We start from the raw sequence: 26,829 nt of genomic DNA, 5'->3' as shown, positions 1-26,829 counted from the left end.
GCAGTTTTAAATAGGTTACATGGGTACACAGGCAGCATTGGTGTGGTCAGCGGAGGAGGATTGCAAGGAGGGACCGCAGACAGGCTTACTGGGCCTAAAATAAATAAAAATAGGCTCAAGGCAGTTTTAAATAAGTTACATGGGTACACAGGCAGCATTGTTGTGGTCAGTGGAGGAGGATTGCAAGGAGGGACCGCAGAGAGGCTTACTAGGCCTAAAATAAATAAAAATAGGCTCAAGGCAGTTTTAAATAGGTTACATGGGTACACAGGCAGCATTGTTGTGGTCAGTGGAGGAGGATTGCAAGGAGGGACCGCAGACAGGCTTACTAGGCCTAAAATAAATAAAAATAGGCTCTATGCAGTTTTAAATAGGTTACATGGGTACACAGGCAGAATTGTTGTGGTCAGTGGAGGAGGATTGCAAGGAGGGACCGCAGACAGGCTTACTGGGCCTAAAATAAATAAAAATAGGCTCTATGCAGTTTTAAATAGGTTACATGGGTACACAGGCAGCATTGGTGTGGTCAGTGGAGGAGGATTGCAAGGAGGGACCGCAGACAGGCTTACTGGGCCTAAAATAAATAAAAATAGGCTCTATGCAGTTTTAAATAGGTTACATGGGTACACAGGCAGCATTGGTGTGGTCAGCGGAGGACGATTGCAAGGAGTGTCTGACACAGTTAGTACTCCCAAAAAATAAATAGATGTTAATGTCTCGCAAAACAACAAAACAAAAAAACAAAAGTGTGGCATACTTAGGTACAGGGGTGGGCTCATCTGCTGAGTTTCTGACATAGTAATTTGGCAGTAAGTATTTACTGGTGTCAATATAGGACACTGACCCAGACTATTTTAACTAGCATCATAGATGTCAACAAATTGGTATTGTCAGTGCCAGGCATTGAATGATGTCAGCGCATAGACTAAACATTGGTGGAGCTGTGAGATAATTTTGCACGTGGTAGAGCACAGTTTGAGCTGGGGGGGAGCTCTCTTGTGGCCGGCGGTACCGTCCCAGGGCCCCTCTTGTTACAACGGTGTGTCTGACGTTGGGTGCGCCACACCACCGCCAGAGACACTTTATTGTACTATGAGGGACCCAGTGGCAGTGCCATTGACCAAAAGCGGGCACACCCACCTCTTCAGACAAACGGCACTCTAACGGGTGCTTGCGCCAAGTGGCGAGACCACGGCCCCGTGGGGGGAGTTTTCCCATTGAGGGAGGTGTAAACATGTCGTATGCTGGATAAACAGCTGCTGCAAATTAAGAGATTGGAACACTCAGTAAGACCAGTCCACAAGCAAGACCTTTTTATAGGAAAGCTAGGTGTCAGCCGGGAAAGGTGGGGCAAAATAATTTGAAATCCAGGAGTGGTTCATTTTAATGAAGGTTAGATCATCCACATTTTGGGTAGCCAGACGAGTCCTTTTTTCGGTTAATATTGAACCAGCAGCACTGAATACTCTTTCTGATAGCACACTAGCTGCTGGGCAAGCAAGCTCCTGCAGTGCATATTCTGCCAATTCAGGCCAGGTGTCTAATTTGGATGCCCAGTAATCAAATGGGAATGACGGTTGAGGGAGAACATCGATAAGGGATGAAAAATAGTTATTAACCATACTGGACAAATGTTGTCTCCTGTCACTTTGAATAGATGCTGCAGTACCTGTCCTGTCTGCGGTCATTGCGAAATCACTCCACAACCTGGTCAGAAAACCCCTCTGTCCAACGCCACTTCTGATTTGTGCACCTCTAACACCTCTGCCCTGTAGCCCCCTGCAGCTCGTGTGAGAACCATCACCGGCGCTGTGTGCTGGGAATGCCTGAATCAAACGGTCTACAAGAGTTGCTTGTTTGGTTGCTAATATTTGTTCGAGGTTCTCATGTGGCATAATATTTTGCAATTTGCCTTTATAGCGAGGGTCAAGGATGCAGGCCAACCAGTAATCGTCATCGGTCATCATTTTAATAATGCGTGGGTCCCTTTTGAGGATACGTAAGGCATAATCCGCCATGTGGGCCAAAGTTCCAGTTGTCAAATCTGCGGTTGTGCTGGTTTGAGGGGCAGTTACAGGCAAATCTACGTCACTTGTCTCCCTTAAAAAACCAGAACCCAGCCTTGCAACGCCACTAATTTCTGTTGGCCCAGGAGAAGCTTCCTCAATAAAAAAGTACTCATCCCCATCATCCTCCTCGTCCTCCTCATCCTCTTCGCCCGCTACTGCGTCCTCTACACGGCCCTGACCAGACAATGGCTGACTGTCATCAAGGCTTTCCTCTTCCTCGGCTGCAGACGCCTGCTCCTTTATGTGCGTCAAACTTTGCATCAGCAGACGCATTAGGGGGATGCTCATGCTTATTATGGCGTTGTCTGCACTAACCAGCCGTGTGCATTCCTCAAAACACTGAAGGACTTGACACAGGTCTTGTAGCTTCGACCACTGCACACCTGACAACTCCATGTCTGCCATCCAACTGCCTGCCCGTGTATCCTCCCATAAATACATAACAGCACGCCTCTGTTCGCACAGTCTCTGAAGCATGTGCAGTGTGGAGTTCCACCTTGTTGCAACGTCGATGATTAGGCGATGCTGGGGAAGGTTCAAAGACCGCTGATAGTTCTGCATACGGCTGGAGTGTACGTGCGAACGGCGGACATGAGAGCAAAGTCTGCGCACTTTGAGGAGCAGGTCGGGTAACCCCGGATAACTTTTCAGGAAGCACTGCACCACCAGGTTTAAGGTGTGAGCCAGGCAAGGAATGTGTTTCAGTTGGGAAAGGGCTATGGCAGTCATGAAATTCCTTCCGTTATCACTCACTACCTTGCCTGCCTCAAGATGTACAGTGCCCAGCCATGACTGAGTTTCTTTCTGCAAGAACTCGGACAGAACTTCCGCGGTGTGTCTGTTGTCGCCCAAACACTTCATTGCCAATACAGCCTGCTGACGCTTGCCACTAGCTGTCCCATAATGGCACACCTGGTGTGCAACAGTGGCAGCTGCGGATGGAGTGGATGTGCGACTGCGGTCTGTGGACGAGCTCTCGCTTCTGCAGGAGGACGAGGAAGAGGAGGAGGGGGGGCGAACGCCTACAGCCAACTGTTTCCTTGACCGTGGGCTAGGCAGAACTGTCCCAATATTGCTGTCCCCTGTGGACTCTGCATCCACCACATTCACCCAGTGTGCCGTGATGGACACGTAACGTCCCTGGCCATGCCTACTGGTCCATGCATCTGTTGTCAGGTGCACCTTTGTAGTCACAGACTGCCTGAGTGCATGGACGATGTGGTCTTTAACATGCTGCTGGAGGGCTGGGATGGCTTTTCTAGAAAAGAAGTGTCGACTGGGTAGCTCGTAGCGTGGTACAATGTAGTCCATCAGCGCTTTGAAAGCTTCGCCTTCAACTAACCGGTAGGGCATCATCTCTAATGAGATTAGTCTGGCAATGTGGGCGTTCAAACCCTGTGTACGCGGATGCGAGGATGAGTACTTCCTTTTCCTAACAAGAGTCTCATGTAGGGTGAGCTGGACTGGAGAGCTGGAGATCGTGGAACTAGCGATGGTGCCAGTGGACATGGCAGACTGAGAGAGGGTTGGAGATGGTATTCTTGCCGGTGCCCTACATGCAGTGTTTCCTACTACGAATCTGGTGATTCCCTGACTGCTTTGGCCTGGAGACAAAAGCTGCGCAGATACTGCAGGTGGTGCGGGAAATGGTGGGCTTACAGTGAGGGAAGGGATGTAGTGTTGCTGACTAGCTTCATTGGCCGAGGGTGCTGCAACCTTTAGGCACGTTTGGTAGTTAGTCCAGGCTTGCAAATGCATGGTGGATAAATGTCTATGCATGCAACTTGTATTTAGACTTTTAAGATTCTGACCTCTGCTTAAGGTAGTTGAACATTTTTGACAGATGACTTTGTGCTGATCATTTGGATGTTGTTTAAAAAAATGCCAGACTGCACTCTTTCTACTATCGGATACCTTTTCAGGCATTGCAGACTGAGCTTCTTTAACCAGATAGCCACGCTGTCCTCCAACTGGTTTTGGTTTTGCCACGCGTTTTTGGCCAGATACGGGCCCGGCAGATGGAACCTGTTGTGATGTTGATGCCTGCTGCGGCTCCTCCTCCTCCTCCACTTCAGAACTACTGCCGCCTGCACCCTGTTCCCCCAATGGCTGCCAATCGGGGTCAACAACTGGGTCATCTATGACCTCCTCTTCTATCTCGTGTGCAACTTCGTCTGTGTCACCGTGTAAGCCGGTGGTATAGCGTTCGTGACAAAGCACCATAGTCTCAGCTGGGTTTGATTCTGGCTCAGTACACTGCGAGGGCAATGTTCTGGTCTGAGTCAAAGGAACAGCATAGTAATCTGGCTGTGGCTGTGCATCAGTGCACTCCATGTCCGATTCAACTTCTAATGGGCATGGCCTGTTAACTGTTTCACTGTCTAACTCAGGAACGGTATGTGTAAAGAGCTCCATGGAGTAACCCGTTGTGTCTCCTGACGCATCCTTCTCTCTTGTTCTGGGTGAAGAAGACAAGGAAGCGACTTGTCCCTGACCGTGAACATCCACTAACGACGCGCTGCTTTTACATTTAGCACTTTCAGAAGAGGAGGCAAAAGAGCTAGAGGCTGAGTCAGCAAGGAAAGCCAAAACTTGTTCTTGCTGCTCCGGCTTTAAAAGCGGTTTTCCTACTCCCAGAAAAGGGAGCGTTCGAGGCCTTGTGTAGCCAGACGAAGAACCTGGCTCAACAACTCGAGACTTAGGTGCTGTACTGCTTTTACCACGACCACCTGATGCTCCACCACCACTACCATCATTACCAGCTGACAATGACCGCCCACAGCCACGACCTCTTCCACCAGACTTCCTCATTGTTTGCAAAACGTAACCAAAGTAACGGTATTTGTTACTGCAAAACAACTTATAATGTGAACTCTAACTTCTGTAGGATTTATATACACCTTTATAGGTGGCTGACACTGAAAGGAAAACCAGGCCCAATGTTACACACTAGGTTTTCTGTGCCCCAATAATTTGAGACAGATGGCACACACAGGACCGGCACTCAAGCAGAAATGCCAATCTTAATCTCCCACTATTTTTTTTTTTTCAGGGAGAATAAAAAATAAAAATAAAAAATGGCCCAGTATTACACACTAGGTTTTCTGTGGCACACAATGAGAGACAGATGCCACACACAGCACTGGCACAGAGGCAGACTTGCCAATCTTTATCTCCCACTATTTTTTTTTTTTTTCAGGGAGAATAAAAAAAAAATGGCCCAGTATTACACACTAGGTTTTCTGTGGCACACAATGAGAGACAGATGCCACACACAGCACTGGCACAGAGGCAGACTTGCCAATCTTTATCTCCCACTATTTATTTATTTTTTTCAGGGAGAATTAAAAATAAATAAAATGGCCCAGTATTACACACTAGGTTTTCTGTGGCACACAATGAGAGACAGATGCCACACACAGCACTGGCACAGCGGCAGACTTGCCAATCTTTATCTCCCACTATTTATTTATTTTTTTCAGGGAGAATTAAAAAAAAAAGGCCCAGTATCACACACTAGGTTTTCTGTGGCACACAATGAGAGACAGATGCCACACACAGCACTGGCACAGAGGCAGACTTGCCAATCTTTATCTCCCACTATTTATTTTTTTTTTTTCAGGGAGAATATAAAAAAACAAAAATGGCCCAGTATTACACACTAGGTTTTCTGTGGCACACAATGAGAGACAGATGCCACACACAGCACTGGCACAGAGGCAGACTTGCCAATCTTTATCTCCCACTATGTATTTATTTTTTTCAGGGAGAATTAAAAAAAAAATGGCCCAGTATTACACACTAGGTTTTCTGTGGCACACAATGAGAGACAGATGCCACACACAGCACTGGCACAGAGGCAGACTTGCCAATCTTTATCTCCCACTATTTATTTATTTTTTTCAGGGAGAATTAAAAAAATAAATAAAAATGACCCAGTATTAGATACTAGGTTTTCTGTGGCACACAATGAGAGACAGATGCCACACACAGCACTGGCACAGAGGCAGACTTGCCAATCTTTATCTCCCACTATTTATTTATTTTTTTTCAGGGAGAATATAAAAAAACCAAAATGGCCCAGTATTACACACTAGGTTTTCTGTGGCACACAATGAGAGACAGATGCCACACACAGCACTGGCACAGAGGCAGACTTGCCAATCTTTATCTCCCACTATTTTTTTTTTTTTCAGGGAGAATTAAAAAAAAAATGGCCCAGTATTACACACTAGGTTTTCTGTGGCACACAATGAGAGACAGATGCCACACACAACACTGGCACAGAGGCAGACTTGCCAATCTTTATCTCCCACTATTTATTTTTCTTTTTCAGGGAGAATTTAAAAAAAAAAAAATGGCCCAGTATTAGATACTAGGTTTTCTGTGGCACACAATGAGAGACAGATGCCACACACAGCACTGGCACAGAGGCAGACTTGCCAATCTTTATCTCCCAGTATTTATTTATTTTTTTCAGGGAGAATAAAAAAAAAAAAAAAATGGCCCAGTATTACACACTAGGTTTTCTGTGGCACACAATGAGAGACAGATGCCACACACAGCACTGGCACAGAGGCAGACTTGCCAATCTTTATCTCCCACTATTTATTTATTTTTTTCAGGGAGAATATAAAAAAAAAATGGCCCAGTATTACACACTAGGTTTTCCGTGGCACACAATGAGAGACAGATGCCACACACAGCACTGGCACAGAGGCAGACTTGCCAATCTTTATCTCCCACTATTTATTTATTTTTTTCAGGGAGAATAAAAAATAAATAAAAAATGGCCCAGTATTACACACTAGGTTTTCTGTGGCACACAATGAGACAGATGCCACACACAGCACTGGCACAGAGGCAGACTTGCCAATCTTTATCTCCCACTATTTATTTATTTTTTTCAAGGAGAATAAAAAAAAAAAAAATGGCCCAGTATTACACACTAGGTTTTCTGTGGCACACAATGAGAGACAGATGCCACACACAGCACTGGCACACAGGCAGACTTGCCAATCTTTATCTCCCTGCAGTAATCTCAGAAAAGTATGGCAGGCAGCTATAAAAGGGACTGCTGCACACAAAAGTGTGGACAAACAAACAAGATAGCTGTGCAGAAAGGAAGGAACAACAGAATTTGTGCTTTGAAAAAAGCAGTTGGTTTGCACAGCGGCGTACACACACAGCAACGCAGCTATCAGGGAGCCTTCTAGGGCAGCCCAATGAGCTACAGCGCTGAGGAAAAAAAAATGTAGCTTCCACTGTCCCTGCAAACAAAAGGTGGTGTTGGACAGTGGAAATCGCTACAGCACAAGCGGTTTGGGGGTGAATGTACCCAGCCTAACACTATCCCTGCTTCTGACGAAGCGGCAGCAACCTCTCCCTACGCTCAGATCAGCAGCAGTAAGATGGCGGTCGGCGGGAACGCCCCTTTATAGCTCTTGTGACGCCGCAGAAAGCAAGCCAATCACTGCAATGCCCTTCTCTAAGATGGTGGGGACTGAGATCTATGTCATCACGCTGCCCACACTCTGCATCCACCTTCATTGGCTGAGAAATGGCGCTTTTAGCATCATTGAAACGCGACTTTGGCGCGAAAGTCGCGTACCGCATGGCCGACCCCACACAGGGATCGGGTCGGGTTTCATGAGACGCCGACTTTGCCAAAAGTCGGCGACTTATGAAAATGACCGATCCGTTTCGCTCAACCCTATTGGTCACTATTGAATGTTGGTTGTACTCTCACACTCGTGGTAGCATGAGACGGACTCTGCAACCCACATAAGTGGCTCAGGTAGTGCAGCTCATCCAGGATGGCACATTTATGCAAGCTGTGGCAAGAAGGTTTGCCGTGTCTGTCAGCGTAGTGTCCAGAGGCTGGAGACGCTACCAGGAGACAGACCAGTACACCAGGAGATGTGGGGGGCGTAGGAGGGCAACAACCCAGCAGCAGGACCACTACCTCAGCCTTTGTGCAAGGAGGAACAGGAGGCGCAGTGCCAGAGCCCTACAAAATGACTTCCAGCAGGTCACAAATGTGCATGTGTCTGCACAAACAGTTAGAAACCGACTCCATGAGGATGGTCTGAGTGCCGGACGTCCACAGATGGGGGTTGTGCTCATAACCCAACACCATGCAGGATGCTTGGCATTTGCCACAGAACACCAGGGTTGGCAAATTCACCACTGGCCCCCTGTGCTCTTCACAGATGAAAGCAGGTTCACATTGAGCACATGTGACAGATGACACAGAGTCTGGAGACGCCGTGGAGAGTGATCTGCTGCCTGCAACATCCTTCAGTATGACCGGTTTGACAGTGGGTCAGTAATGGGGTGGGGTGGCATTTCTTTGGAGGGCCGCACAGCCCTCCATTTGCTCACCAGAGGTTGCCTGACTGCCATTAGGTGCTGAGATGAGATCCTCAGACCCCTTGTGAGACCATATGCTCTTGCCGTTGGCCCTGGGTTCCTCCTAATGCAGGACAATGCCAGACCTCATGTGGCTGTAGTGTGTCAGTAGTTCCTTCAAGATGAAGGCATTGAAGCTATGGACTGGCCCACCCATTCCCCAGACCTGAATCCGATTGAACACATCTGGGACATCATGTCTCGCAACATCCACCAAGGTCACGTTATACCACAGACTGTCCAGGAGTTGGCGGATGCTTTAGTCCAGGTCTAGGAGGAGATCCCTCAGGAGACAATCCGCTGCCTCATCAGGAACATGCCCAGGCGTTGTAGGGAGATCATACAGGCACGTGGAGGCCACACACACTACTGAGCACCATTTCTTTGTCTTGAGGCATTTCCACTGAAGTTGGATCAGCCTGTAACTTCATTTTCCACTTTGATTTTGAGCATCATTCCAACTCCAGACCTCCGGGGTATATTAGTTGTGATTTACATTGATCATTTTTAGGTTTTATTGTTCTCAACACATTCCACTATGTAATGAATACAGATTTACAGCTGGAATATTTCATTAAGTGATATCTAGGATGTGGGATTTTAGTGTTCCCTTATTTTTCTTTTCTGATTGTCACGGCAGTTCTGTGACATTACCTTGTGGTTTAATACTGTTGTATTCTCCGGTCTTTTTTCTTCTTTTTTTATATACTTTTTCTCTTTTGCAGTTGTGCATTATGGATTGGGATACCCGTGAGGCAGCTTGGCAGGTCCAATCTGCTAACATCTCCTCACCTGGGGCACTCTGGTGCCAGATTCAGATTTTTCCAAATTATCTATGGATTTAACATCAGCCCACAGGTTGGGCATTAGGCTATGGTGGTATATCCGTAGTCTAGAGGAATACATTAGGCTTAACATTGTCCCTCGGGGCCTGAGGGTCCCCATCTATCCAGCGTTGGAACCTTCGCCGACATTTTGGGCCACATGGGAACAGGGCCTTTTGAAATGCTCTGGCATCATTATGAACATGTTGTTGGAGCATGATAGAGAACAGCTACTGAGTACCATGACCAGGGTTAAGGATCTGGAGGGCCAGCTCCTCAAATTCGATGATGTCAAACAGGTCCAACCTTTTAGGGCCAGGCTTAAGGAGAACCTGGATAAATATGAAAGGGATATTGTCAGCAAAAAGAAATCCAAATTCTCCAGAGACCGCTCTGATTTCGAACTGGCCAGGGCTTTTCAGTGGCGGCACCAGGGCAACCAGAGGCGGTTGCCTCCAGTCCAGAGGACCAAGGCTCCAGCACAGGAGTCCATTAGAGGTGCGGACTTCACCTCAGAAAGTGATTTTTTATCCTCGACAGAAAGCGAGGTAGACGTCGGATCCAATATCGCCACGGATAACCAGATTCGGGGGATGACGGCCGCAGGGCCAGAAGCAACACATGGGCCTTCGCAGATATTAACGGGTCCCCCCTGTGGTGCAGTCTCGGGACCAATAGGGGCAACGGACAACCTATTACAGGTCATTAATTTGCCTGACCACGTTTTGTTGGCTACAGAATTGAGTGTTTTGCAAAGGGGGTTGACTTTTTCCCCTTCGCAGTTGGCGGACAAGTTCACCTTGGTTAAGGATCTATATTTGTTTTGCAGGCACTTGGTGCTTCGGGTTCTACATAATAGGCCCCAGACCATGAGTGACTTCGACCGGACAGACCAACAGGTTATGCGGGACCTTCTGCGGCTACTCCAGGAGAACGAGTCCAGTGGAGGTAGGCACCGTTTTCCCTACCATAATAAATCAACTGTGGCACCCCCCTTTTCTCTTGTGCCATCTATCAGGGTCTTCTTCGAATTAACTAAAAAAGACATTTTGTCCATGCCCTCACGTCCATTGCTCCCTTCCAATTTAAGTAGGGAAGAAAAACAGGCTCTGTCTGGCCTCAGGAACAATGATTTGTTCCTCATCAAGGAGGCAGACAAAGGGGGCAATGTGGTCCTTTGGCCACATGCCCTCTATTTGGAGGAGGCTCATCGACAGCTGGATAATCAGAGGTTCTATAAAAAGCTTCCATCAGACCCCTCGGCTGTCTTTGGTGCCCGCCTCAGGGCCCTTTTGGAGAGGGCTAGAGACCTTGGTATTATTAATCATCAAGAATTCCAGTTTTTGTGGGTGGAATGCCCCATAACGGCAACGTTTTATATGTTGCCCAAGGTCCACAAGGACATCCACAGGCCGCCGGGCCGGCCTATTGTGGCCAGCATCGGCAGTTTGTGTGAGAAAGCCTGCATCTATGTGGATCATTTCCTGCAACCGCTGGTTAAGAACCTGCCTTCCTTTGTGAAGGACTCAGCACACTTTATTCAAATCTGTCGCTCTTTGAAACTTCCACCTGGGGCCATTTTGGTCACATGCGATGTCGAGTCGCTATATTCGAACATTAGCCACGAGGATGGCATAACGGCGGTCTTATATTTTCTGGATTTGGTGGAAAGTTCGGATCGCATGCATGACTCCTTGGTGGTGGACCTACTTAACTTCATCTTGAGGCATAACTACTTCTTGTTCGATAGGACATACTATCTGCAAACGTCAGGTGTTGCCATGGGTGCCAGATGTGCGCCGGCCCTGGCAAACCTGTTTTTGGGATGGTGGGAGGCCACGGTAGTTTATCCATCACCTATCTTCAAGAGTAGGATTACCCATTGGTCACGCTATATAGACGACGTCTTTTTCATCTGGGTCGGCACCATGGAGGGGTGCAAGAGTTATATTGAATCCTTGAATGTAAATACGCATAACATCTTATTGACTCATTCTATGTCATCTTCTGCAGCTACGTTTCTTGACCTACAGATCCAGGTCAACGAGGGTGGTTCCGTTTCAACCAGATTGTTCCGGAAACCGACGGCCACGAATAGTCTTCTGGATTACAGAAGTTTCCATCCACAGCATACTCGGGATGGTGTGCCTGTTGGCCAATTTCTAAGAATCAGAAGGAATTGTATGTCCGACAGGGACTTTCGAATGGAAGCACAAGGACTCACAGATTGTTTCAAGGAGAGACACTACCCGCACAGAAGCATCTCCACGGCTTTTCAACGAGCAAGGCTCCACACCCAGGACTCCTTGCTGGTGGCATCTACTAAGGTACGTGAGGACAAACCCAGGTTTATCACAGGCTATAATAACAACTGGGATGAGCTTAGGGTCATCCTACGTAAGCACTGGGGTGTTCTTACCACGGACCTTCATACGGCGGGTGTGGTTAGTGCACAACCTCTTTTGGTAGCCAGAAGGGCTCCTAACTTTAGGGACATGTTATCTAGGAGCCACTATAAGAGGCAGACAGTCAGTATTAACCGGGGTTTCAAGCTCCGGGGTTCGTTTGCCTGTGGGAGCTGTAGTATTTGCCCATATATGGGGGCCACAAAAGACGTTTTTGTTCATCCCAGGGACGGCAGTCGACATAGACTTTCGTCATTTATAAATTGTAAGACCACGTGCGTTATTTACGCCCTGATTTGCCCATGCCAACTTATATACGTAGGTCAGACCTCACAGGAGCTGCGACGGAGAATACAGAAGCACTTCTCCACAATCAACTTAGCATCCAATGACGTTTCCAAAGGTAAAGTCCTCACCCCTGTGGCGGCCCATTTTCTCGCCCACCATGCAGGCCGGGTAACAAATACCAGGGTGATTGGCCTGGAACATGTCCAGATTTCCAATAGGGGTGGTCCACTGAAGCCTTCCCTGCTACGCCGTGAGTCCCGCTGGATCTTTAATTTGTCTTCTGTTGTCCCAACAGGTCTCAATGAAGAACTTTTGTTTACGGGCTTCCTTGGATGAGATGCTTTATTTCCCTTCTTGTGTTCTGGCGTATCTACGGATCGGATGTTTCTGGATGGTTCTTTCTATATATTTTTCACTCGTCCTCTAAGGATCCTGGGGACACTCCTTCTGATTGGGATGGACTTTGTTCTTCTTTGGACAAACTGGATTTTCCATATCCTAAGGGATCTTTTTTGGAGTCTCATCTGTAATATGGTCTACGCCTAGTTGTGTTTATAATCTTACCTGTCCGTTTCTCTAGTGGCCCCAATGCACTGCACTTTATATTTATTGTTGGTAATTGCCTCTTTCAGGGGTTGCTTTGGGTCTTAAGCTTTTTTGATCCAATCGTTTTTACTGGTTTGTTATCAGGGTTAAGAGTCTCCCTCTAGTCCCTTTGTATAGGCCTGTATATCACATATGTACTATGGGTACCATTGGCTCATGGGACAGGAGGATGGGACATAGTTCCTATATGTTTATCTCTACATCGTTGGCTCATTATCTTTCAGACATTCGGTGGATTCACGCTCATGTCTTTGATGCCCAGGGTGGCTAGGGGCGAGATAGATCAGTGCCTCTACTCACTTTTGCCCTCTTTATTCCCATGGACACGTTTCCATGCCCAGCATCTTTATCCTTCCCTGGATGGCTTTTTTGTCCATACAGGCGGGTACCATTCTTCATGTGTTTATCTCGGCAGGACTGCCATCCTCTCTACACTTGGTCGACCCTGAGTTACACCTGCAAGTCTATATATGTAACCAACATTCACATATTTCAAGCACACATCTCTTTGGTATGTGTATTTATTTAATAAAGATCATATACATAGCAATTTCATATATGTTGCTTTTCTATCTGTGTCATTATTATGATGTTGGAATGTTGTTCTGCTAATACGGTTTGTGTGTATTATTGTAGGGCCTTCTGAGGTGGATATGTGTGGGTATGGTTGCTGCTTATCAGAATTGTATTAGTGTCCCCCCGGGGGGGTTTGATTGACACATGTGCATGGGTTCTGTGGCCTATCTATGTGTGCCTCTCCATATCCAGGTTCATTCTTAGGGCTATTTTGCCCTTTTACTTTTTCTCCTTGTCTATGTATACATACATACATACATACAGGTTCTTGCCTTGGGACTGATCACCCCTCGGCTACATATGCTTTTGGTTATTTATTTTCCTTTTATTTATCCTAGGTTGCCCTTTTTGTTATCCCTACCCATGATGTTCTTGCTCCTTGCGTTCTTGTATTAGAGCAGGTGTGACTTTTCTGGGTAGATTCCCTTGTTCTTACATTAGCAAGCACTTTGAAGCAGGCTTTCTGCAGCTTCTGCTCCTGCGTATATATTTTCCTTCTTGGGCTCATGTGTGGGCGTGGTTTTCTCCGTTCACATGGGCAGCAGCAACTCCCCTATACTTCCCTGCTCGTGTGGTGGACTGATTGGCTTCTAGTCCTCCTTCTCTGCTTCAGCGCACCTCAGCGCATGCGCGGCCGGCGCTGTCATCATTCAGTCACAGGTGTGCCGTCTTTGTTTATTATTTGGGCTATATATACACAGGGTTTGGGACACATGTTGAGCACTTCCCCTGACGAAGCCCTCTTTCAAAGGGCGATACGCGTGGGGCTGCATTGGCCCCTCTCCTGCCTGTTTGTGCCTGCCTGCCTCTCCACAGACTTCATATTGGAGTTCACTTCGCTCTGCGGTAACCCCTGCTCTAGTATATTCTGGGTGTTTGTTGGTGGTGTGACTTTTGGGCTTTTTGCCCTCCGTCCACCTCCTGTGCTTTGGGATTTCACCCTTGGGTTAATCTATATTGCATTTATACTAGCGTCCCCTGAGCCATATATGCATTGGGTACCGTTCAGGTGGCTACTTGCCCCATGCTGGTTAGCTTGGTGTTTCTCCATAATTACCATTTATGATTTCCACTTAGTCCTTTATATGCAGGCAGGGGTATAATACTTTGTATGTACATATCATTGTATTTACTGTTTACCTTTTTTCTGGCATGGACGGGGTCTTTTGTCTGTTTTTAAATATGTTTTATTAGTGTGTTTCAATAAAATCCTGTGTTTTTTCTAAACATTATGCTTTATTGTGACTATGTGGTGTGCATAATTGGAGTGATACTGGTTTCCTTGTTCATTTAACAAGGAGGAACAGGAGGCGCACTGCCAGAGCCCTACAAAATGACTTCCAGCAGGTCACAAATGTGCATGTGTTTGCACAAACGGTTAGAAACCGACTCCATGAGGATGGTCTGAGTGCCGGACATCCACAGATGGGGGTTGTGCTCATAACCCAACACCATGCAGGATGCTTGGCATTTGCCACAGAACACCAGGGTTGGCAAATTCACCACTGGCCCCCTGTGCTCTTCTCAGATGAAAGCAGGTTCACATTGAGCACATGTGACAGATGAGACAGAGTCTGGAGACGCCGTGGAGAGTGATCTGCTGCCTGCAACATCCTTCAGTATGACCGGTTTGACAGTGGGTCAGTAATGGGGTGGGGTGGCATTTCTTTGGAGGGCCGCACAGCCCTCCATTTGCTCACCAGAGGTTGCCTGACTGCCATTAGGTGCTGAGATGAGATCCTCAGACCCCTTGTGAGACCATATGCTCTTGCCATTGGCCCTGGGTTCCTCCTAATGCAGGTCAATGCCAGACCTCATGTGGCTATAGTGTGTCAGTAGTTCCTTCAAGATGAAGGCATTGAAGCTATGGACTGGCCCACCCATTCCCCAGACCTGAATCCGATTGAACACATCTGGGACATCATGTCTCGCAACATCCACCAAGGTCACGTTATACCACAGACTGTCCAGGAGTTGGCGGATGCTTTAGTCCAGGTCTAGGAGGAGATCCCTCAGGAGACAATCCGCTGCCTCATCAGGAACATGCCCAGGCATTGTAGGGAGATCATACAGGCACGTGGAGGCCACACACACTACTGAGCACCATTTCTTTGTCTTGAGGCATTTCCACTGAAGTTGGATCAGCCTGTAACTTCATTTTCCACTTTGATTTTGAGCATCATTCCAACTCCAGACCTCCGGGGTATATTAGTTGTGATTTACATTGATCATTTTAAGGTTTTATTGTTCTCAACACATTCCACTATGTAATGAATACAGATTTACAGCTGGATTATTTCATTAAGTGATATCTAGGATGTGGGATTTTAGTGTTCCCTTTATTTTTTTGAGCAGTGTATATACTATTCATGCAAAGAGGCCCTTTTCTGTCAATGTCCACTAGTGGTTAGCCCCATATGAATATGAACCTTCAATTCCTAGTATTTCCTGCACAATAATAATAAGATATCAGAAGTTGATGTTACCATTCATCATCCGACTGTGCACCAAAAATGAACCACAGTGCTGACAGGCAGTATCACAAATAAACCTTTACACCCAAGTATTTTACAAGAGACATATTCTCCGATTGCAATTGATCTCATCCCAGTAAACACAAGCCTGTGGAGGAACAGTGAGGATATTTATTATTTTATTTTCTTAGGCAGTCTGGAAAATTTCACTACTAATTAAAATTCCCTGGACAACGCTTTTAGGACATTACCAGTATTGAACTATAAAATAATAATAAATACAATCACAATATTTCATGTATCTGCAGCTTGAAAGAAAACAACAAATTAATCACCAAAGCATCAAAATATTTTCACTGACAGTGGAAAAAAGTCCACTTGTCAGAGGTTTGCCCAGTTTTGTTCCTGCGCAGGAAATTATATATACTGTATATATATATATATATATATATATATATATATATATATATATATATATATATATACAGTATATATATATATATATATATATATATATATATATATATATATATATATATATATATATAAAGGTACCATTCTAAACCAGCACTTTTGCTTCTTCATTAACAATGTTGGTGGGAGTGCATGAGATTGGACCCCATGTTCATAAAGGTATGTCATATCAGGCAATATGTAATCACTATGTCATGGAGTTACCACGACAGAGAGGAGCCAGAAGACCACAGCATCTGATTTCTCCTTCTCCTGCACTGATTGGAAGCACTTCATCTTCCCATTAAACGGTACAAGTTTCTTTTAGCAGCGCAGGGGTTAATCTGCTCAGTTGAGAGCTCCTGGAAGCTTTCCTGCATTAAGGCTCTCAGCTGATCACTGTTAGCCATTCCCATTTCCTATATAATCTGGGTCCTGGCTAGCACTCATTGTCAGAGCAAGCTTTTGCTGAATGGCTGGAGGCTGTTATTGGAGAAGGCATTTAGTGGATTTATCTGTGACTGTTGCTAGGTTTTGAGAGTGTGATAATTTACTTTCATAATGAAGGGAAGAAGAAAAGACAAGACTAATGATGGTAAGCACATCCATAAGTAAAAATGAATGAATATCCTTTATTTAACCCTGAACAATCAATTTAAAAACATTTAAAATACAACACACAACCCAATAAACTTCACCCCCATATGTGCAAAATAGGACTGAAGGTACCTATAAAAGGTCCAAATATACATATGAAGCCACAAATTTAGGGAACCAAACCACAGCATATGCAATATGCACCACAATAATCATAAATAATATACAGTCAAAAAAAACTTAAATAGGCTAAATGAAGTGTGCATAAATATATAAATATATATATATATATATATACAGGCTCTACGCTAGGGACGGGCTGCACCTCAATGGGGAAGGGGCAGCTGTGCTGGGGGAGAAAATGGTTAGAAGGTTGGAGGAGTGTTTAAACTAGGGATTGGGGGGAGGGTATTCATTTTATAGGAGGGGAAGATAGTGCAGATAGAGACCTGGGCACAAATAAGGAAGTTGGGGGTGGCGGTGGCATGGGGGGTGGGGTTAGAACAGTTAGTAATTTAGGAAAGAATAGAGGTACAGAGAGTAACATCAAGTGCATGTATACTAATGCCAGAAGCCTCGCCAACAAAATGGATGAATTAGAACTAATGTTGTTGGAGCATAATTATGACATGGTGGGGATATCTGAGACGTGGCTGGATGAGAGCCATGACTGGGCTGTTAACTTGCAGGGCTATAGCCTGTTCAGAAATGACCGTACAGATAAGCGAGGGGGAGGGGTGTGTCTATATGTAAAATCTTCCTTAAAACCCATCCTGCGTGATAATATAGGTGAATTTAATGAAAATGTAGAGTCCCTGTGGGTGGAGATAAGGGGAGGGGGAAAAAATAATAAATTACTGATAGGAGTTTGTTATAAATCTCCAAAAATAATGGAAGCAATGGAGAATATCCTCGTAAAGCAAATAGATGAAGCTGCGACTCAAGGAGAAGTCATTATTATGGGGGACTTCAACTACCCTGAAATAGATTGGGGAACAGAAACCCGCAGTTCCAGCAAAGGTAATCGGTTTTTGACAACTATGAGAGACAATTACCTTTCACAACTGGTTCAGGACCCAACAAGGAGTGGGGCACTGCTAGACCTAATATTAACCAACAGGCCAGACCGCATATCAAATATAAGGGTTGGGGGTCACTTGGGGAATAGTGATCACAAAATAATAAGTTTTCATGTAACCTTTAATAAGATGGGTAGTAGGGGGGTGACAAGGACACTAAACTTCAGGAGGGCAAATTTCCAACGGATGAGATAGGATCTTGGTGCAATTAACTGGGACGATATCCTGAGACACAAAAATACACAAAGAAAATGGGAGACATTTATTAGCATCCTGGATAGGACCTGTGCACAGTATATACCGTATGGGAATAAACATACTAGAAATAGGCTAAATAGAGCTGTAAGGGGCGCAATAAGGGACAAAAAGAAAGCATTTAGAGAATTAAAGGAAGTAGGTAGTGAGGAGGCATTAAATAAATACAGAAAATTAAATAAATTCTGTAAAAAGCAAATCAAGGCAGCAAAGATTGAGACAGAGAGACTCATTGCCAGAGAGAGTAAAATAATCCCAAAATATTCTTTAACTATATAAATAGTAAGAAACTAAAAAATGACAGTGTTGGCCCCCTTAAAAATAATCTGGGGGAAATGGTGGATGAGGATGAGGAAAAAGCCAATATGCTAAATGACTTTTTTTCATCAGTATTTACAAAAGAAAATCCCATGGCAGACAAAATGACTAGTGATAAAAATTCCCCATTAAATGTCACCTGCTTAACCCAGCAGGAAGTACAGCGGCATCTAAAAATAACTAAAATTGACAAATCTCCGGGCCCGGATGGGATACACCCCCGAGTACTGCAGGAACTAAGTACAGTCATTGATAGACCATTATTTTTAATCTTTAAAGACTCCATAATAACAGGGTCTGTACCACAGGACTGGCGTATAGCAAATGTGGTGCCAATATTCAAAAAAGGGGCAAAAACTGAACTCGGTAATTATAGGCCAGTAAGCTTAACCTCTACTGTGGGTAAAATCCTGGAGGGCATTCTAAGGGATACTATACTGGAGTATCTGAAGAGGAATAACCTTATGACCCAGTATCAGCACGGGTTTACTAGGGACCGTTCATGTCAGACTAATTTGATCAGCTTCTATGAAGAGGTAAGTTCCGGACTGGACCAAGGGAACCCAGTGGACGTAATGTATATGGACTTTTCCAAAGCTTTTGATACGGTGCCACACAAAAGGTTGTTACATAAAATGAGAGTAATGGGGATAGGGGAAAATATGTGTAAGTGGGTTGAGAGCTGGCTCAGGGATAGGAAACAAAGGGTGGTTATTAATGGAGCACACTCGGACTGGGTTGCGGTTAGCAGTGGGGTACCACAGGGGTCAGTATTGGGCCCTCTTCTTTTTAACATATTTATTAATGACCTTGTAGGGGGCATTCAGAGTAGAATTTCAATATTTGCAGATGACACTAAACTCTGCAGGGTAATCAATACAGGGGAGGACAATTTTATATTACAGGATGATTTATGTAAACTAGAAGCTTGGGCTGATAAATGGCAAATGAGCTTTAATGGGGATAAATGTAAGGTCATGCACTTGGGAAGTAATAAGATGTATAACTATGTGCTTAATTCTAAAACTCTGGGCAAAACCGTCAATGAAAAAGACCTGGGTATATGGGTGGATAACAAACTCATATTCAGTGGCCAGTGTCAGGCAGCTGCTACAAAGGCAAATAAAATAATGGGATGTATTAAAAGAGGCATAGATGCTCATGAGGAGAACATAATTTTACCTCTATACAAGTCACTAGTTCGACCACACTTAGAATACTGTGCACAGTTCTGGTCTCCGGTGTATAAGAAAGACACAGCTGAACTGGAGCGGGTGCAGAGAAGAGTGACCAAGGTTATTAGAGGACTGGGGGGTCTGCAATACCAAGATAGGTTATTACACTTGGGGCTATTTAGTTTGGAAAAACGAAGACTAAGGGGTGATCTTATTTTAATGTATAAATATATGAGGGGACAGTACAAAGACCTTTCTGATGATCTTTTTAATCATAGACCTGAGACAGGGACAAGGGGGCATCCTCTACGTCTGGAGGAAAGAAGGTTTAACCCCTTAAGCCCCGAGGGTGGTTTGCACGTTAATGACCAGGCCAATTTTTACAATTCTGACCACTGTCCCTTTATGAGGTTATAACTCTGGAACGCTTCAACGGATCTTGGCGATTCTGACATTGTTTTCTCGTGACATATTGTACTTCATGTTAGTGGTAAAATTTCTTCGATATAACTTGCGTTTATTTGTGAAAAAAACGAATATTTGGCGAAAATTTGGAAAATTTCGCAATTTTCCAACTTTGAATTTTTATGCCCTTAAATCACAGAAATATGTCACACAAAATACTTAATAAATAACATTTCCCACATGTCTACTTTACATCAGCACAATTTTGGAACCAAAATTTTTTTTTGTGACGGAGTTATAAGGGTTAAAAGTTGACCAGCAATTTCTCATTTTTACAACACAATTTTTTTTTAGGGACCACATCTCATTTGAAGTCATTTTGACGGGTCTATATGATAGAAAATACCCAAGTGTGACACCATTCTAAAAACTGCACCCCTCAAGGTACTCAAAACCACTTTCAAGAAGTTTATTAACCCTTCAGGTGTTTCACAGGAATTTTTGGAATGTTTAAATAAAAATGAACATTTAACTTTTTTTCACACAAAATTTATTTCAGCTCCAATTTGTTTTATTTTACCAAGGGTAACAAGAGAAAATAGACCCCAAAAGTTGTTGTACAATTTGTCCTGAGTACGCTGATACCCCATATGTGGGGGTAAACCACAGTTTGGGCGCATGGCAGAGCTTGGAAGCAAAGGAGCGCCATTTGACTTTTCAATGCAAAATTGACTGGAATTGAGATGGGACGCCATGTTGCATTTGGAGAGCCCCTGATGTGCCTAAACATTGAAACCCCTAACAAGTGACACCATTTTGGAAAGTAGACCCCCTAAGGAACTTATCTAGATGTGTGGTGAGCACTTTGACCCAACAAGTGCTTTACAGAAGTTTATAATGCAGAGCCGTAAAAATAAAAAATCATATTTTTTCACAAAAATGATCTTTTCACCCCCAATTTTTTATTTTCCCAAGGGTGAGAGAAGAAATTGGACCCCAAAAATTGTTGTGCAATTTGTCCTGAGTACGCTGATACCCCATATGTGGGTGTAAACCATTGTTTGGGCAAAGGGCAGAGCTCGGAAGGGAAGGAGCGCCATTTGACTTTTCAATGCAAAATTGACTGGAATTGAGATGGGACGCCAAGTTGCATTTAGAGAGCCCTTGATGTGCCTAAACATTGAAACCCCTAACAAGTGACACCATTTTGGAAAGTAGACCCCCTAAGGAACTTATCTAGATGTGTGGTGAGCACTTTGACCCAACAAGTGCTTTACAGAAGTTTATAATGCAGAGCCGTAAAAATAAAAAATCATATTTTTTCACAAAAATGATTTTTTCACCCCCAATTTTTTATTTTCCCAAGGGTAAGAGAAGAAATTAGACCACAAAAGTTGTTGTGCAATTTGTCCTGAGTACGACGATACCCCATATGTGGGTGTAAACCATTGTTTGGGCGCATAGCAGAGCTCAGAAGGGAAGAAGCGCTATTTTACTTTTCAATGCAAAATTGACTGGAATTAAGATGGGATGCCATGTTGCGTTTGGAGAGCCCCTGATGCGCCTAAACATTAAACCCCCCCACAAGTGACACCATTTTGGAAAGTAGACCCCCTAAGGAACTTATCTAGATGTGTTTTGAGAGCTTTGAACCCCCAAGTGTTTCACTACAGTTTATAACGCAGAGCCGTGAAAATAAAAATTATTTTTTTTTTTCACAAAAATGATTTTTTAGCCCCCAGTTTTGTATTTTCACAAGGGTATCAGGATAAATTGGACCCCAAAAGTTGTTGTCCAATTTGTCTGGAGTACGCTGATACCCCATTTGTGGGGGGGGACCACTGTTTGGGCGCATGACAGAGCTCGGAAGGGAAGGAGCGCCATTTGGAATGCAGACTTAAATGGATTGGTCTGCAGGCGTCACGTTGCATTTGCAGAGCCCCTGATGTACACAAACAGTACAAACCCCCCACAAGTGACCCCATATTGGAAACTAGACCCCCCAAGGAACTTATCTAGATGTGTTGTGAGAACTTTGAACCCCCAAGTGTTTCACTACAGTTTATAACGCAGAGCCGTGAAAATATATATTTTTTTTTTTCACAAAAATGAAATTTAGCCCCCAGTTTTGTATTTTCACAAGGGTATCAGGATAAATTGGCCCCTTAAAGTTGTTGTCCAATTTGTCCTGAGTACGCTGATACCCCCTATGTGGGGGGGAACCACTGTTTGGGCGCATGACAGAGCTCGGAAGGGAAGGAGCGCCATTTGGAATGCAGACTTAAATGGATTGGTCTGCAGGCGTCACGTTGCATTTGCAGAGCCCCTGATGTACCCAAACAGTACAAACCCCCCACAAGTGACCCCATATTGGAAACTAGACCCCCCCAAGGAACTTATCTAGATGTGTTGTGAGAACTTTGAACCCCCAAGTGTTTCACTACAGTTTATAACGCAGAGCCGTGAAAATATATATATATTTTTTTTCACAAAAATGAAATTTAGCCCCCAGTTTTGTATTTTCACAAGGGTATCAGGATAAATTGGACCCTAAAAGTTGTTGTCCAATTTGTCCTGAGTACGCTGATACCCCCTATGTGGGGGGAACCACTGTTTGGGCGCATGACAGAGCTCGGAAGGGAAGGAGCGCCATTTGGAATGCAGACTTAAATGGATTGGTCTGCAGGCGTCACGTTGCATTTGCAGAGCCCCTGATGTACCCAAACAGTACAAACCCCCCACAAGTGACCCCATATTGGAAACTAGACCTCCCAAGGAACTTATCTAGATGTGTTGTGAGAACTTTGAACCCCCAAGTGTTTCACTACAGTTTACAACGCAGAGCCGTGAAAATAAAACATATTTTTTTTCCCACAAAAATGATTTTTAGCCCCCCAAATTTTTATTTTCCCAAGGATAACAAGAGAGCTTGGACCCCAGAAGTTGTTGTTCAATTTGTCCCTAGTACGCTGATACCCCATATGTTGGGGTAAACCCCTTTTTGGACGCACGGGAGAGCTCGGAAGGGAAGGAGCACTGTTTTACTTTTTCAACGCAGAATTGGCTGGAATTGAGATTGGACGCCATGTCGCGTTTGGAGAGCCCCTGATGTGCCTGAACAGTGGAAACTCCCCAATTCTACCTGAAACCCTACCCCTAACCTCACCCCTAACCGTTTACTGAACATTTTCTGACAGTCATAAGTGCCACGTATATAAGTGCCACGTATATAAGTGCCACGTATTTAAGAGCCACGTATTTAAGTGCCACGTATTTCAGTGCCACGTATTTCAGTGCCACGATATTTCAGTGCCATGTATTTGAGTGCCACGTATTTCAGTGCCACGTATTTCAGGCACTGAAAAATACGTGGCACGTAAATACTTCAGTGCCACAATATTTCAGTGCCACGATATTTCAGTGCCACGTATTTCAGGCACTGAAAAATACGTGGCACGTAAATACGTGGCACTGAAATACGTGGCACTGAAATACGTGGCACTGAAATACGTGGCACTTAAATACGTGGCACTTAAATACGTGGCACTTATATACGTGGCACTTAAATACGTGGCACTTATATACGTGGCCACTGAAATATCGTGGCACTTATATACGTATATACGTATATAAACGTATATTTCAGTGCCACGTATTTCAGTGCCACGTATTTCAGGTTAGGGGTAGGGTTAGGGGTAGGGTTAGGGTTTTTTGTTTTTTTTCTTGTTTTCTTGTGTTTTTCTATAAAAACGCATGCGTTTTACCGCGTTTACATGCATTTTTTCACACATGCGTTTTTTTTAAAAAGTGTGAAACCAGACTAAAAGACGCTTTTTATAGCAAAAAAGTTTTTGCGTCTCCACATTTTGAGACCTATAATTTTTCCACATTTTGGTCCACAGAGTCATGTGAGGTCTTGTTTTTTGCGGGACGAGTTGACGTTTTTATTGGTAACATTTTCGGACACGTGACCATTTTTTATCACTTTTTATTCCGATTTTTGTGAGGCAGAATAACCAAAAACCAGCTATTCATGAATTTCTTTTGGGAGAGGCGTTTATACCGTTCTGCGCTTGGTAAAATTGATAAAGCAGTTTTATTCGTCGGGTCAGTACGATTACAGCGATACCTCATTTATATCATTTTTTTATGTTTTGACGCTTTTATACGATAAAAACTATTTTATAGAAAAAATAATTATTTTGGCATCGCTTTATTCTGAGGACTATAACTTTTTTATTTTTTGCTGATGATGCTGTATGGCGGCTCGTTTTTTGCGGGACAAGATGACGTTTTCAGCGGTAACATGGTTATTTATATCCGTCTTTTTGATCGCGTGTTATTCCACTTTTTGTTCGGCGGTATGGTAATAAAGCGTTGTTTTTTGCCTCGTTTTTTTTTTTTTTTTTTCTTACGGTGTTTACTGAAGGGGTTAACTAGTGGGCCAGTTTTATAGGTTGGGTCGTTACGGACGCGGCGATACTAAATATGTGTACTTTTATTGTTTTTGTTTGTTTTTTTTAGATAAAGAAATGTATTTATGGGAATAATATTTTTTTTTTATTATTATTTATTTAGGAATTTTTTTTTTTTTTTTTACACATGTGGACATTTTTTTTTTTACTTTTTTACTTTGTCCCAGGGGGGGACATCACAGATCGCAGATCTGATAGTGTGCACAGCACTCTATCAGATCCGCGATCATACTTTCATCGGAGCAGGCTGCAGCTTTCATCTGCAGCCTGCTCCGACCCGGAAGTGCTCCCTGCAGGACCCGGATACAGCCCCTCGGCCATTTTGGATCCGGGGCCTGCAGGGAGAAGACGTTCGGTACGAGGTGAGTACATCACCTTGTACCGATCGTCTCAGGGAAGCACGCAGGGAGCCCCCTCCCTGCGCGATGCTTCCCTGTACCGCCGGTACACCGCGATCATGTTTGATCGCGGTGTGCCGGGGGTTAATGTGCCGGGGGCGGTCCGTGACCGCTCCTGGCACATAGTGCCGGATGTCAGCTGCGATATGCAGCCGACACCCGGCCGCGATCGGCCGCGCTCCCCCCGTGAGCGCGGCCGATCGCGTATGACGTACTATACCGTCACCGGGAATTAAGGCCCACCCCACCTCGACGGTATAGTAAGTCAGATGGGATTAAGGGGTTAAGCATAATATCAGACGCGGATTCTTTACTGTAAGAGCAGTGAGACTATGGAACTCTCTACCGTATGATGTTGTAATGAGTGATTCATTAATTAAATTTAAGAGGGGACTGGATACCTTTCTGGAAAAGTATAATGTTACAGGGTATATACACTAGATTCCTTGATAAGGCGTTGATCCAGGGAACTAGTCTGATTGCCGTATGTGGAGTCAGGAAGGAATTTTTTTCCCCATGGTGGAGTTACTCTTTGCCACATGGGTTTTTTTTGCCTTCCTCTGGATCAACATGTTAGGGCATGTTAGGTTAGGCTATGGGTTGAACTAGATGGACTTACAGTCTTTCTTCAACCTTAATAACTATGTATGTATATATGACCCATGTAATGATAGGCCTGGAGTCCTACCTAATCTCCAAAACCTTCAGAGAAAAGGAAAGGAGAAACCTCCCAGTATGCAGCCTAATACCTATAATGAGGTTTTGCTGAGGAAAGCATCATGGTAGCTTTAAGTGGCTATAAAAAGCAAGGTATAGTCACCAAATCCCAGCTCAGAAATGGGGGCCATGGATGGAACAGCATAAAGATTCCAGATAGAAAGGGGGGCGGTGAAGTAAGAACCCCACGCGTATCGCTGCTCACAAAGGCAGCTTCGTCAGGGGAAGTCACTATTCAAGAGCGAATGCAAGGTACGCGGCCTCAGCATCTTCACCATAAGAAGTCATCCGGGTTACAGGGCCAACTGTGGCACCCCTACCGTTAGAGACAGGGAAGGATCCCCTGGCTCGAGATACCCGACAACACATTTATGACACACTACTTTGTACTGAAAATGTAAACATTTTGACTTACTATTATGTGTCTTTCTGTACAATGATATTCAGAGAGACAATTAGGTAAACAATAAATATATGTACTGGAATAAAATGTTCACATACCTTGTAAGGAGACTATTTTCCAGTTGAGACAGTTGAGTAGCAAGAGTTTTCCAATTTTTAAACTCAGTGTATGAATCACAGCTGAAATTCTGAGGTTTGACACAATAAAAGTATTCTTCATTTTCATGGTCCGCATATTCACAAAGTTCTTCTTTTTTATCTAGATCATATCCACATTTTGTCTCCATTTCTTTACCTTCATGGGTAAATTTTCCTAAATATGCAACATTGCCATACCAACTATTTCTTGACTTCCAGATAGCAGCAACGGCTTCACTTGGGTGCATGAGAAATACATTCACGACAACTTTGCCTTCCCAAAATAAAGTAAAATGAACATGATATGTTCCGTTGTTAAAATCTTCAATTCTTCCTGAAGATCCAGCTCTCTTATCTGGGTTGGAAATTCTTGATCTGAGATAGTCACCTCCATAAGTTTTCCTTTTTCCAAGATAATCATACACATCAACTTGTACGATTAATTGATCCCCGACACAATAACGATTTTTGGGGTTTTTAATGAACACTTTGCTATTTTGAGCACTAGTTGTATTGTCCTTATGGATAAAAGTTATTTTTGGTATCTTCTGATCAATCTGATTGAAGATTTCATTTATACGCGTTGTCAATTCTGATACTTTCTCAGTGCCGTTAATTAATGTAACACGATTCTTTCTGTTAGAACACTGAATAGATAGAAGAATATTATTAGTAGAGGAAAAAATTAAACAAATACTACAATTATCAATAATAGTAAATTGACATCAATTTAGTAAGGCTTAGAATAGTTGCCAAACTACTTT

The 26,829-nt window shown here is 44.1% G+C and overlaps 1 protein-coding gene across 2 annotated transcripts in view; it reads right to left on the bottom strand.

The window, feature by feature from the left end:
• LOC143764711 (NXPE family member 1-like) overlaps positions 1 to 26,829 on the bottom strand; it is a 764,240-nt gene that overhangs the window by 394,785 nt on the left and 342,626 nt on the right. For both annotated transcript variants that reach the window (XM_077250568.1, XM_077250567.1), the window contains exon 3: positions 26,027 to 26,712. In XM_077250568.1, the coding sequence (XP_077106683.1) occupies positions 26,027 to 26,712 (686 nt within the window). The remainder of the gene's footprint in view (positions 1 to 26,026; positions 26,713 to 26,829) is intronic.

Source organism: Ranitomeya variabilis, chromosome 4 (genome assembly GCF_051348905.1).
Source record: "Ranitomeya variabilis isolate aRanVar5 chromosome 4, aRanVar5.hap1, whole genome shotgun sequence".
Taxonomy (NCBI): Eukaryota; Metazoa; Chordata; class Amphibia; order Anura; family Dendrobatidae; genus Ranitomeya; species Ranitomeya variabilis.
Note: the sequence above shows the minus strand (reverse complement) of the source record. Positions and strands in the feature narration are given on the sequence as shown.